Source organism: Colobus angolensis, unplaced genomic scaffold (genome assembly GCF_000951035.1).
Source record: "Colobus angolensis palliatus isolate OR3802 unplaced genomic scaffold, Cang.pa_1.0 Scaffold316, whole genome shotgun sequence".
In the NCBI taxonomy this organism is placed as follows: domain Eukaryota; kingdom Metazoa; phylum Chordata; class Mammalia; order Primates; family Cercopithecidae; genus Colobus; species Colobus angolensis.
The window spans coordinates 630095-642715 of record NW_012116444.1 but is presented as its reverse complement, the minus strand read 5'-3'; the positions used below and the strand labels follow the sequence as shown (position 1 = coordinate 642715).

General features: G+C 46.0%; 2 protein-coding genes across 4 annotated transcripts in view; one reads left to right on the top strand and one right to left on the bottom strand.

Annotated features, from left to right (window-relative positions):
• MMS19 (MMS19 nucleotide excision repair homolog (S. cerevisiae)) overlaps positions 1 to 11567 on the bottom strand; it is a 43644-nt gene extending 32077 nt beyond the window's left edge. For 2 of the 3 annotated variants that reach the window (XM_011951182.1, XM_011951183.1), the window contains exon 1: positions 11117 to 11567. In XM_011951182.1, coding sequence (XP_011806572.1) covers positions 11117 to 11228 — 112 coding nt within the window. In that variant the 5' untranslated portion in view covers positions 11229 to 11567. The remainder of the gene's footprint in view (positions 1 to 11116) is intronic. The other variant, XM_011951184.1, reaches the window with a different exon arrangement.
• Positions 11568 to 11722: 155 nt separating this feature from the next.
• The window catches only part of UBTD1 (ubiquitin domain containing 1), a 63471-nt gene continuing 62572 nt past the window's right edge, over positions 11723 to 12621 (top strand). Inside the window, exon 1 of the mRNA XM_011951185.1 lies at positions 11723 to 12130. Coding sequence (XP_011806575.1) covers positions 12061 to 12130 — 70 coding nt within the window. The 5' untranslated portion in view covers positions 11723 to 12060. The remainder of the gene's footprint in view (positions 12131 to 12621) is intronic.

Here is a 12621-nt window from a genome sequence, read left to right as displayed (position 1 = left end):
AAAAAAAAAAAAAAAGATTGGTTTTAAAAAGTCAGATTTTCTACAAGGCAAAAATAATTATCATAGGACATAGGACAAACTGGGAAAAAAAAATTGCAAGTCTTATAACAAAAGGCCAGTTTACCAATATATAAAGAGTTCCTACAAATCAATGCAGAAAAGGCTAACAATTTAAAATGGGCAAAAATAGGCAGGGCACAATGGCTCGTGCCTGTAATTCCAACACTTTGGGAGGCCAAGGCAGGTGGACTGCTTGAGGCCCGGAGTTTGCGACCAGCCTAGCCAACATGGCAAACCCCCATCTCTACTAAATACACAAAAATTAGCAGGGTGTGGTGGTGCATGCCTGTAAATTCCAGCTACTTGGGAGGCTGAGAGGCAAGAATCACTTGATCCTGGGAGACAGAGGTTACAGTGAGCCGAGATCGTGCCACTGCACTCTAGCCTGGGTGACAGAGTGAAAATCTGTCTCAAAAATAAATAAATAGATAAAATTTTTTTAAAAAATGGCCAAAACAAAAAAATGAATAGCCATTCCACATAAAAGGAACTGTAAATATGTACGAAAAGGTGCTCAACAATATTCACAATAAAAGGTGTAAATTAAACTACACAGAAACCTTTTAAGAAAATCTAACAGACTGGCAAAGACAAAAAAACTTAGCAATATATTATGTTTGGTCATGCTATTCAGAAATAGACATTCTTAAACATTGTAGGTAGGATTATAAATTGGTGTAACCCTATATTGAGGGCAGTATAACACCTTTAGAATTCCAGGTGCATATAGGCTTTAACCAAGGAAAGCCAGAAATTTATCCTCTAGCTATCTAGTCATCTTTTGGTATATACATGGGAAATTGGTTCCAGGACCTCCTGAGGATACTAAAATCTGTGGATGCTCAAGACCCTTACATAAAATGGTAGAGTATTTGCATACAAACTATGCACACTCTCCTGTATACTTTAGATCATCTCTAGATTACTCATAATAATACAATCTAAGTGCTATGCAAATAGTTGTTACACTGTATTGTTTAGGGAATAATGACAAGAAAAAAGTCTATACATGTTCAGTACAGTTGTAATTTTTTCTCCCAAATACTTTTGATCTGCAGTTGGTTGAATCAAGGATGCAGAACACCCAGATACAGAGGGCTAACTGTACTGTAAAAGTGTAAAATAATGCACATATAACGTTATTCAATACACCATTATTCGTAATAGTAAATGACTGCAAACACATGCCCATCAATAAGAAACGAGTTAAATGAATTACAGTACATCCATACAATGGAATTCTCTGTACCTACTTTTATTTATTTTTTTAATTTCTTTTATTTTTATTTTTTGAGAGAACATCTTGTTCTGTCACCCAGGCTGGATTGTATTTTTAGTAGCGATGGGGTTTTGCCATGTTGCCTATGGCTGGTCTCGAACTCCTGAGCTCAAGTGATCTGCCTGCCTTGGCCTCCCAAAGTGCTGAGATTACAAGCGTGAGCCAATGCACTTGGCTTGTTGCTACTTTTAAAAAGACAAATGAAGAAAGACTGAAGATATATATATACTGATAATGAGTCAAGATCTAAAAGCAGAACAGCGTGTACAGTGTATGTGCGTAGTATTGTTTTTAAACGGGGGGGGGATTTTTATTTGCATTTATTTACATCTTGGATATAAAACGAACTAATAACATTTGTTGCCTTCAGGGAGGGAAAATGCATAGTTAAGGGTTGAGAGGTAGACTATTGTTTTAAAAGAAATGTTTCATTTTTGAATAATTTTACATTTATAGCAAAGTTGCAATGACAGTAGGGAATTCCCGTATAGCTGTCACTCGGTTTCTCTTAATGTTAACATCTTACATGGCACACATTTGTGAAACTATGTACAAATGTCAAAACTAAGAGATTAGGTTAGCACTGATACACACTATTAACCAAACTCTAGGCTTTATTCATATTTCACTAGTTACTCCACTAATGCCGAATTTCTGTTCCAGGATCCAATTAAAAATGCCAAATTGCAGTTAGTCATCTTGAATTCTTAGTCTCTCCTGGTCTGCGAAAGTTTCTTAGTCTTTCCTTGTTTTTCATGACCTTGATAGTTTTAAAGAAGTACTTTATAGAAGATTCCCCAATTTGCGTTTGTTTGGTGTTTCCCTCATGTTTAGACTGGGGTTATGGGTTTTAAAGAAGAATATCACAGAGGTGAAGTACCCTTCTCATCATATCATATCATATCAGGGATATAAGATAGTAACATGGCTTCGCCATCACTGGCAATGTTAATGTTGATCACTTGGTTAAGGTACGTCTGCCAGGTCTCTGCACTATACAGTTACTATTTTTCTCTTTCTGGTACTCTTATTTGTAAGGTATTCATTAAGTCCAGCTCATATTCAATGGGGAGGGGAAGATTAAACTCTACCTACTGGAGGGAGGAGTATCTACCTATATCATTTAGATTTTTTTTTTTTTTGAGGCAGGGTCTAGCTCTGTACAGTAGTACAATCATGGCTCACTGCAGCCTTGACCTCCTGGGCTCAAGTGATCCTCCCGCCTCAGCCTCCCGAGTAGCTGGGACTACAGGCATGCACCACACCACCATGCCTGCCTAATTTTTGTATTTTTTCGTAGAGACAGGGTTTTGCCATGTTGCCCAGGCTAGTCTCAAATTCCTGGGCTCAAGCAATCCACCCGCCTTGACCTCTCAAAGTGCTGGGATTACAGATGTGAGCCACTGCACCTGGCCTTTAAGTGCAATTTTAGCAGCACAATAGTAACTCACATAGATTGAACAGAAGCATCTTAGAATGTATTTTCAAGGGAGAAACAGGGTAAAAGGCTAACAATCTTCATAAGGCTTTGGTTCACACTGAACACTTATAGCTAAATAAAGTGTGACAACCAGAGAATTACTTTCAGAGCCTGTTCTGGGTTCCTAATCCACCTATCTCTAAATGCAGAACCGTAACTAGTCAGTTTGTGCCAACGCTGGAAAAAGTGAAAGAGAACTTTTAAGAAATCCTAAACTTCCAGTTCTCCTAAAGTCTGTGGTCTCACAGCAACAGTTATGAGCTGAGTTGGACAGAGACTTACTCTAGCACTACAGTAAGAAGTTGTCCAGTAAGACTGAGGAAAATGAGAGCTCTAGTTAGGACTTATAGCTCGTGACTGGCACCAATTTAGACATCAGGCACTCTTAGCCCACTCGTGCCAGGATGTGGAAGGCCCAGCTGCTGCCCCAGCTACTGAGAAAGAGCCAAGGGAAAAAATGAGCAGACTGTAAGGGTGGGGGAAGGGGTAGCAGCCAGACTAACAGGCCAAACAAAACAAGTTGGGTTCTACACCCAATTCCTTAATGGCAACACTTACATAAACTGAAACACCTATTTCTGGATTAGGAATCATAAAAGGGCATTGCAACATTTGAGAAGGTAGAAAAGGGTACTTTCTTGGAACCCCCTGGCTGTATACAGTACAGAAAACTCTGCTGAAACAACCCATCTAAAAACTAATTTCAAAAATGGGCACAGAAGGAGTTAGCAATTGTACAGACGAAGCCATAGAGGACTAACAACTGTTAATAGCAAAGGATATCAATGAACTGAATCATTTTTCTTCACCATACCATCAAAACCCTCCATGGATGCCAGACTAGGGTCTATCTTTGGATTCAAGGCTCTAAGACAAGAAGTGCCAAATAAGGCCCATTCAGTACCTTCTATTTTTTCATTTTTTAAAAAAATTGAGGTAAAGGCCAGGTGTAGTGGCTCACGCCTACAATCCCAGCACTCTGGGAGTCCAAGGTGGGCAGATCATGAGGTCAGGAGATCGAGACCGTCCTGGCTAACACGGTGAAACCCCACATCTACTAAAAATACGAAAACATTAGCCGGGCGTGGTGGCGGGCGCCTGTGGTTCCAGCTACTGGGGAGGCTGAGGCAGGAGAATGGCGTGAACCCGGGAGGCGGAGCTTGCAGTGAGCTGGGATCACACCACTGCACTCCAGCCTGGGTGACATGGCGAGACTCTATCTCAAGAAAAAAAAAAAAATTGAGGTAAAATTTACACACACTGAATTGCACAGATATTAAGTGTACAGTTGTATACGTTTTTTTGGTTTTTTTTGAGACAGTGTCTCGCACTGTCGCCCAGGCTGAAGTGCAGTGGCGCCATCTCAGCTCACTACAAGCTCTGCCTTCTGGGTTCACGCCATTCTCCTGCCTCAGCCTCCCGAGTAGCTGGGACTACAGGCACCCGCCACCACGGCCAGCTAATTTTTTGTATTTTTTAGTAGAGATGGGGTTTCACCGTATTAGCCAGGATGGTCTCGATCTCCTGACCTTGTGATCCACCCACCTCGACCTCCCAGAGTGCTGGGATTACAGACGTGAGCCACTGCTTCCAGCCGTTTATAAGTTTTAATAAAAGTATACACCCAAATAACCAAGGTCCCAATCAAGATATAGAACATTTCCATCATCAGAGAAAGTTCCATTATGCCCTATATAAGTTAGTTCCTACTCTCATAGGTTGCCTCAAGTTTTATAATTGAAAAATGCTGGCCAGGCATGGTGACTCACGCCTGTAATCCCAGCACTTTGGGAGGCCGAGGCGGGCAGATCACCAGTCTGGCCAATATGGTGAAACCCCGTCTCTACTAAAAATACAAAAATTAGCTGGGCATAGTGGCTTCAGCCTGTAGTCCCAGTTACTCAGGAGACTGAGGCAGAAGAATTGCTTGAACCTGGGAGGCAGGGGTTGCAGTGAGCCAAAATCACGCCACTGCACTCCAGCCTGGGCAACAGAGTGAGACTCCATCTCAAAAAAAAAAAAAAGAAGAGAAAAAGGAGAAAAATGCTTCTTCGGAATTCTGCATACATTAATATGAAAATGGCTGCTTTATAATTACAAATAGCCATTTGCATGTGATTCCTTGAATCCCAGTATGTGGGTGAACTCTCCTGGCAAAGCCCTTTAGTCTTCATATCTTTCACAAAATTCTTGAATCAATGCAGCACAAACATAAAAGTGAGTATAAGGCTAGGCATGGTGGCTCATGCCTGTAATCCTAGCACTTTGGGAGGCTGAGGTGGGTGGATCACCTTAGGTCAGGAGTTCAAGACCAGCCTGGCCAATGTGGCGAAACCCTGTCTATACTAATACAAAAACTAGCCAGGCATGGTGGTGCATGCCTGTAATCCCAGCTACTCTGAAGGTTGAGGCAGGAGAATCACTTGAACTTGGGAGGCATAGGTTGCAATGAGCTGAGATCATGCCATTGCACTCCAGCCTGGGTTACAGGGTGAAACTCTGCCTCAAAAAAAAAAAAAAAGTGAATATAAAAGTAGAAAAAAATTAGAGAAAAATGAGATAATAAAGCTATTACAAGACAGTAAAGAAGAGTAAGGAAAATGGTTGCCAGGCGTGGTGGCTGACACCTGTAATCCCTGCACTTTGAGAGCCCAAGGCAGGTGGATTACTTGAGGTTAGGAGTTTTGAGACCAGCCTGGCCAACATGATGAAACCCTGTCTCTACTAAAAAAAAAAAAAAAAAAGGAAAAATTAGCTGGCCGTGGTGGCATGGGCCTGTAATCCTAGCTACTTGGGAGGCTGAGGCAGGATGAGGCAGGAGAGTCATTTGAATCCGGGAGGTGAAGGTTGTAGTGAGCCGAGATTGCGCCACTGCACTCCAGCCTGGGCAACAGAGCAAGACTCTGTCTTCAAAAAAAAAAAAAAAAAGCCATATGTTTGTTTTCAGTCAACATTTACTGAATATTATAAATAGGGTACCATGTTAGGGTTTTAAGATAGAAATATGGGCAGGGAGTTTTGGGGAAGTTCACAGTCTGTTGGAGCAGAACGACGAACCATTCATTCATTCATTCATTTTTGAGACAGTCTCTCGCTCTGTTGCCCAGGCTGGAGTACAGTGGTGCCATCTTTGGGTCAACGCAACTTCTGCCTCCAGGGTTCAAGTGATCCTCCCACCTCAGCCTCCCAAGTGGCTGTGACTGCAGGCACACCACCATGCTGGGCTGATTTTTAAAGATTTTTGTAGAGACAAGATCTCACTATACTGTACAGACTAGTCTCAAATTCTTGGGCCCAAGCAATCCTCCCACCTCGGCCTCCCAAAATGCTGGGATTACAGGCATGAACCAGCATGCCTAGCCCAGAAAGACATTTAAAACAATCACAGTGGGCCGAGGCTGGAGGATCGCTTGAGGTCAGGAGTTGGAAACCACCTTGGGCAACAAAACAAGGCCGTGTTCTCTACAAAAAAAATTAGCCAGGTGTGGTGGCATGGGCCTGTAGTCTCTGCTACTCTGGAAGGTGAGGCCAGAGGATCACTTGAGCCCAGAAGTTCTTCAAGGTCGCACTGCACTCCAGCTGGGGCAAGAGTGGACCCTGCTTCTAAAATAAATAAACAAACAATCACAGTGTAACAAGTTCTGTGTTACCATAGTGATACAAACAGAGACTGGGTTAGCATGAAAAAGAAGTAAAATTCCTGGGTTTATGGACCATAGGCCACTAACTTTAAGTGATTAATTCTTTTAATGTTGCAAATTCTCCAAAATTAAAAATAACCAGGCTTGGCATGGTGGCTTACACCTGTAATCCTAGCACTTTGGGAGGCCAAGGCAGGCAGATCACCTGAGGTCAGGAGTTTTGAGACCTGCCTGACCAACATGGAGAAACCCCATCTCTACTAAAAATACAAAATTAGCCAGGCGTGGTGGCGTATGCCTGTGATTCCAGCTACTCAGGAGACTGAGGCAGGAGAATCACTTGAACCCGGGAGGCGGAGGTTATGGTTAGTGGAGATCGCACTATTGCACTCCAACCTGGGCAACAAGAGCGAAACTCCGTCTCAAACAAACGAACAAACAAACACACCCAGAATACCTGGAAATACTATTAATTATGCACTTGGACTCCTGGGATGAAGAAAGCTAACAGAGAGTTAATTTTCCTAAGGGTATTTTTGCTGGCATTAAGGAAAAAATCAGTGTATGTTCATTTCCCTTCATAGGAGGGTCTAAGATTTTCCAACATGTTCAAGATTTGTTCTCTAAAAATGGACCTACTAGCACCTCCTAACTACCCACACTTTCCTTAGCAAGGCACCAGTTTGTGTGGGGGCACTGGGAAAGTCAAAGGAGTATTTATGTGATCATTGACACAGAATGCACAAACAGATCTCTGTCTGTCTGATGGATTTGAAGCCTCTTGAGAATCTGGACTAGCAGCCAAAGGGAAGTGAGGGGAAGCGGGTAGTGTGGGAGGATGAGAAGGAGCAGGAGAGAGAAAAATCCCAATTGGGACTAGGTTCCAATCAAGCTCTCAAAATGCCCTTTCTGCTGATAATGGCCTCAGATATTTCACTAAACTGTATTTTACTGTTCTTTAACACTTTGACTTAAGAAATAGTGGTCTTCTTAGGGAATCACAGACATGGAAAAACACAATACAATAAAGACTGAAATGAAAGAAAATCCAAATAACTAAAAGGAAAAAAATTATATCCATCACTTGCAAATTCAACGTGTTCAAAAATCACATTCTCCAAAAATCAGCTCTTGTCCCAACCTCCAATTTTGGACAAAGTATTTCTTTTCCTCATCCTCTGGTTCAAAACCTTGGGGTCTTCTTAGAGTCCTCTCTCTCCTTCAAGCCTTATAATAACTAGTTAGAACTCAAATTCCACAGATTCTTCCTTCAACATCTCTCATTGCATTCACTCAAGTAGTTTTTATTGTGTACCTACTGATGAGGAGATTCTGGTGGTACAACTGGGAGGGTAGTATGTGGAGATGTATACAGCAGCAGCTACTAAACTAGTCCACTAAATACATGAGTGGTTGAGAAAAAAGTGCGTACTACAAAGATTCTGAAGTATGAGATGCTGTCTGGCTGGGTTAATCAGGAAACACTTGGGCAGGGGTAGGGAACTCAAGCTGGGCCTTGACTCTCAGGTCTAACTTCGATTACACAGAGCTAGTGGAGGGAATTGGGAAGGAAAGCATTCAGGAACTATGAATAAAAGTGGCTGCCTGGAATTAAATGTCCAGGGAGCAGTGAGAAAAAAAGGCTGGGGTCAGGTAGTGGCAGGCTTTGAAGGCTTGCCCAAGAGGCCTTTAACTCTTAGGCTGCCAGGTCATTTCCCTCCCATCGCCTGTACCTTCTTTATACAGCTGACACTTTCACCAGGAATCCAGGTACAAAACAAAGGTGGCAGCAGCTGCTTTTGTGATCAAAGGGTGTTCCTTCTGCATTTAAATTTGTAGGCTGCTACTCTGAGCGACTGAACAGAAAGCTAGCCGGTCCCTTTAGCACTAACAAAGCTTGATCTAGGCTGAAGGATTAGAAAGCACATCTTATTTCTATAAACGCTTCAACACTCTGTTATCCTTCAACAACCCTAACTAGGGCTGTGATCTAAGACTGACAATATTAACTTAATCCTTGTCAAATTCGTTTTCATTTTATGGCTCCCTTGCTCAAGGATCTACAATAACTCTTAGCACATATAATAGGTCATTCAAATCCCTCTGCCTGGAATCCAAAGTTATGCAGAATCCAACCCCACCAAACCTTCTCAACTTTTATCTGTTACTATTCCTCTGTATCAACTTTCTTTTCTTTTCTTTTTTTGAGATGGAAGTCTTGTTCTGTCGCTCAGGCTGGAGTGCAGGGGCGCGATTTCCACTCACTGCAGCCTCCGCCTCCCAGGCTCAAGTGATTCTCCAGCCTCAGCCTCCTGAGTAGCTGGGATTACAGGCATGCACCATCACGCCTGGCTAATTTTTGTATTTTCGGTAGAGACGAGGTTTCACCATGTTGGCCAGGCTGGTCTCAAACTCCTGGGCTCAAATGATCTGCCTACTTTGGCCTCTTGAAGTGTTGGCATTACAGGCATGAGCCACCGTGCGCAGCCCCAACTTTCTTTTCTTAAGAGGGCTAAATTACAGCAGGGTTAGTGTTACAGTCTTAGATCAGCTGAGTTGAATTCAAACTAAACAATAGTTTAGATCATTTTTTTCCGGAAAGAAACAAAATATAAATTTTGCAAAAATGTTTGTAAGAATTGAGCAGTCCCAGTGGCTCATGCCTGTGATTCCAGCACTTCGGGAGGCTGAGATGGGAGGATGGCTTCAGTCCTGGAGTTAGAGACCAAGCTATCCAACATAGTGAAACCTTGTCACTACAATACAAAAATTAGCTGAGCACAGTGCCACACGTCCTGTTGTCCCAGCTACTCCGGGAGGCTGAGGCAGGAGGATTGCTTGAGCACAGGTTGAGGCTACAGTGAGCCATGATTTCACCACTGCACACCAGCCTGGCAGACAGAGTGGGACCTTGTCTCAAAAAAAAAAAAAAAAGAAGAATTTAGAAGTCCTTATTCACGATAAGACATTCAAGATGTTTTTTCAAAATATGTTCTGAATTCAAAAAATCAGTATTGTTTTCATATTGCATAAATGTGAAAGACTCGTCACAAATGACACTGATATAGTAATTGTTCTGTATCTTGGTAGGGGGTTGGATTGTATAGGTATATGCATTAGTCAAAATCAGTGAATGTACACTTAAAGATTTATATATTTCATTGGATATAAATTTTACACCAAAATAAACCGTCAACAAACTCTAGTCAATGACATCCATGCCAAAGTATTTAAAGGAAAGTGTACAGGTATCTGCAATTTAAATCGATGGATAGCTGTATGACAAAGTAAGTAATATTAAATGTTAATGGTAGGATAGATCCTAAGTGATGTATTCCTTATAAAATTCTTTATACTTGGCAGGATATTTAAAAATTTTCATAATAAAACATGAGGGAAAACGACATTATTAAGACACTGTACTTGTAAACTGTAAACACTGATAACACACTACATTTCATAAAATTGTAAGATGTTAAGTTTGGTGGCAACACCAGGTATTTGCTCCTTGATGCTTCCAAACTACCCTGCACATCCCTCTTATAGAATGGTTGCCTCTCCCAGCATACTGTAAGTTCCTGGTGGGCACAGATCTAACCTAATTTGTATTTATATTCCTTAGGCTTTGCATCATGTTTGGGGAATAATATGTGTTCAACAATAGTGGCATGACTGAATCAAAGTGGAATACTGCTAACGAACAAAGTATTTTATTTCTAGCAGATTCACTATTCTTTTCTTACACATTCTAAAGGTTAATACGCTCAATTTGCAAGAGAAATGTGTCCTTACTTCTCTCCAAGCATGCGAAATTTCCAAAAATTTTTTAAACTACCCATTAGATAATTTTATATTGTTACTTAAACCCAAGATGTGAAGCCTTCCTAACATTCAATAACTTTTTAGTAGATTTTTTTTTCCTAGAAGAGCAAAGTCTCAGAACTCCACGGAAGCCTGGAAATTGTTTTATTCTAATTTTAGATAAGCTGTCTGAACTAAGAGATCTCTGAACTTGTCAAAAGCAGGAAAGTGGGGGTCTGGGAAGAAGATAAAAACAAACGCCACATAAAACGTCACGGAGCAAACTAATCAAGACCTTTGGCAAGAAACGGAGAGAAAGTCTTAAGGAGGACACCCAGAACATCTCCCGCTCCTCCTGGCCCGACTCCTCGCCTCCTCTTAATTCCAGCCAGTCAGAGCGCGGGGCCATCCGCCACTCCCAGGATGCCACGCGACGGGAGCGGACGCTGCGAGGATGCACCTCCACACGTCAACCTCCCACAAACAGCGTGGCTTCGTGGCGTGAGCACCCGGTTCGGACGTGAACGCCTGGGTCCGAGTCCCAGCTCCCCCTCCTGCCTGGTCTGCAGCCCTGCGCAAGTCCTCTTGCCCTCGCTGAGCCTCAGTTTCCTCATCTGTAAAATGTAATAATTCCCTATAATTGGCTATAGGGAGATGAGAAGTGTAAATGGTTTTAAGGAAGACACAGGCAACTCTCCAACTTGTTACGGCTTCGAAGCTCGCCGTGCTCACTAACCAGCCTTGAGACCAATCTCTCAAAGTCACCCGCTCCTCCTTTCCCGCCCGGCGCCTGTACTGAGGCCGCTCCCTCCTGTTGGTCCCCATGCGGAAGGTGCGCGGCGCCGTCTGCCGTACCTGCAGCCACCTGGTCAGCGGGGCCCTCTTGTTGACCCATGACGAAGTCGTGCACGAGGCCCCATAGGGCGCCCGTAGGCGCCGCCGCCTCCAGAGCCGCGGCGGCGGCCATGACGCGAACAAGAGGCCGTGGGAGGGGATATGGGCGGTGGCAAGAGACGGGCCTCTCCGCGCATGCGCCTCCCGAGGCAATCGCGGGGAGAAGGCCAAGGGGGTGGGGCGCACCGGGTCACGTGCCTACCGGCTTCTAGCCAGGCAGTTCCAGGGAGGGGCGGGGCCTGGAATGGGGCGGTGGCACAGAGAGGGAAGGCGGCTGCTACGCACGCAGCCGGAGGCCATTGAGGGCGAATAATTCCCGGCCCGGCTCCCCGGGAGACGGGCGGCGGGGCGGGCACCTGGCTGGGTGGGGAGAGGGGCGGTACGCACCACGGGGGAAGCCAATGAGGAAATCAGGCCCAGCCCGAGGGGGCGGTGCTGTCGGTCACATGCGCACCTGGGGCGGGTGGTGGCAGCGGAGCGGGCACCGCGAGCCGGCGGTAGGGAGCGGGGCCGGCCTGGGGCGGGGTTAGGCAGATGAGTGACAGGCTCCAGGGGGCCGGCCCCTGTCTGGAGCCCCGAGCGACCGGGAGTAGCTGCGGCGGTGCCCGCCCCCTCTCTCCGCCCCTCCAGCGGAGCTGGTCTGCGGCCGGGCACCGTCGCGGGCCCCCCTGGCCCGGCCACCTGGGACCGTGCTAGGGAGTCTGCCACCTCCCTCTCTCCCCTGGCCCGCAAAGTTTTGCCGGAGCCAGCGCCGGGGCTGAGCGCGCCCCCGGGGGGAGATCGGGGAGCGCCAGATGCCGGGCGGCCGGAGCCGTTGACCCGGGACGCCGCCGTCCGGGGCAGGAGCGCGGAGCAGCCGACCACCTCGCCGCCTCCGGTGCATGGGGACTGGCTGAGGAGCCAGCATGGGCAACTGCGTGGGGAGACAGCGCCGGGAGAGGCCGGCAGCCCCGGGACACCCCCGCAAGCGAGCAGGTAACGACCGGGAAGGGAGCAGGGCCTCGGGCACCCCGCCAGTTGTCCCCCTCCTCGCCCGAGCTCTGGGCTTACCGATAGACTCCCCACTGGTGCTGGCGCTTGGGTTTCCCCGATGGGCTGCTCCGCAACCAAACGGGGCCGCTCCCCAGCGCCGGGCAGCCAGGGGAGCTGAGTTGGGGCAACTGCGAGCGCTGAGCCGGCTGCGCGACCAACTCTCTCCAACTGGGAAGCTCCTGGTGGGGGTGGGGGCAGGAAATGTTTGCAGACCGCAACGGGCCCGACGGATTGGGAGGAGGGCCCGGGGCGAGGGCGCCGCTGGCCTGGCAGCTCCGGCCGGGGTCGGACACCGGCCCGTCGGGGCACGGCGCGGGCAGTCAGGCGTCCCCAGAACTCGGAGCGAGCGGGGCGAGAACAGTCGCTCCTTCCAAAGACTGTGTCATTATCGGGCTGCAGATCGTGTCTGCCGGAATCCGACTTGCAGAGCAGCG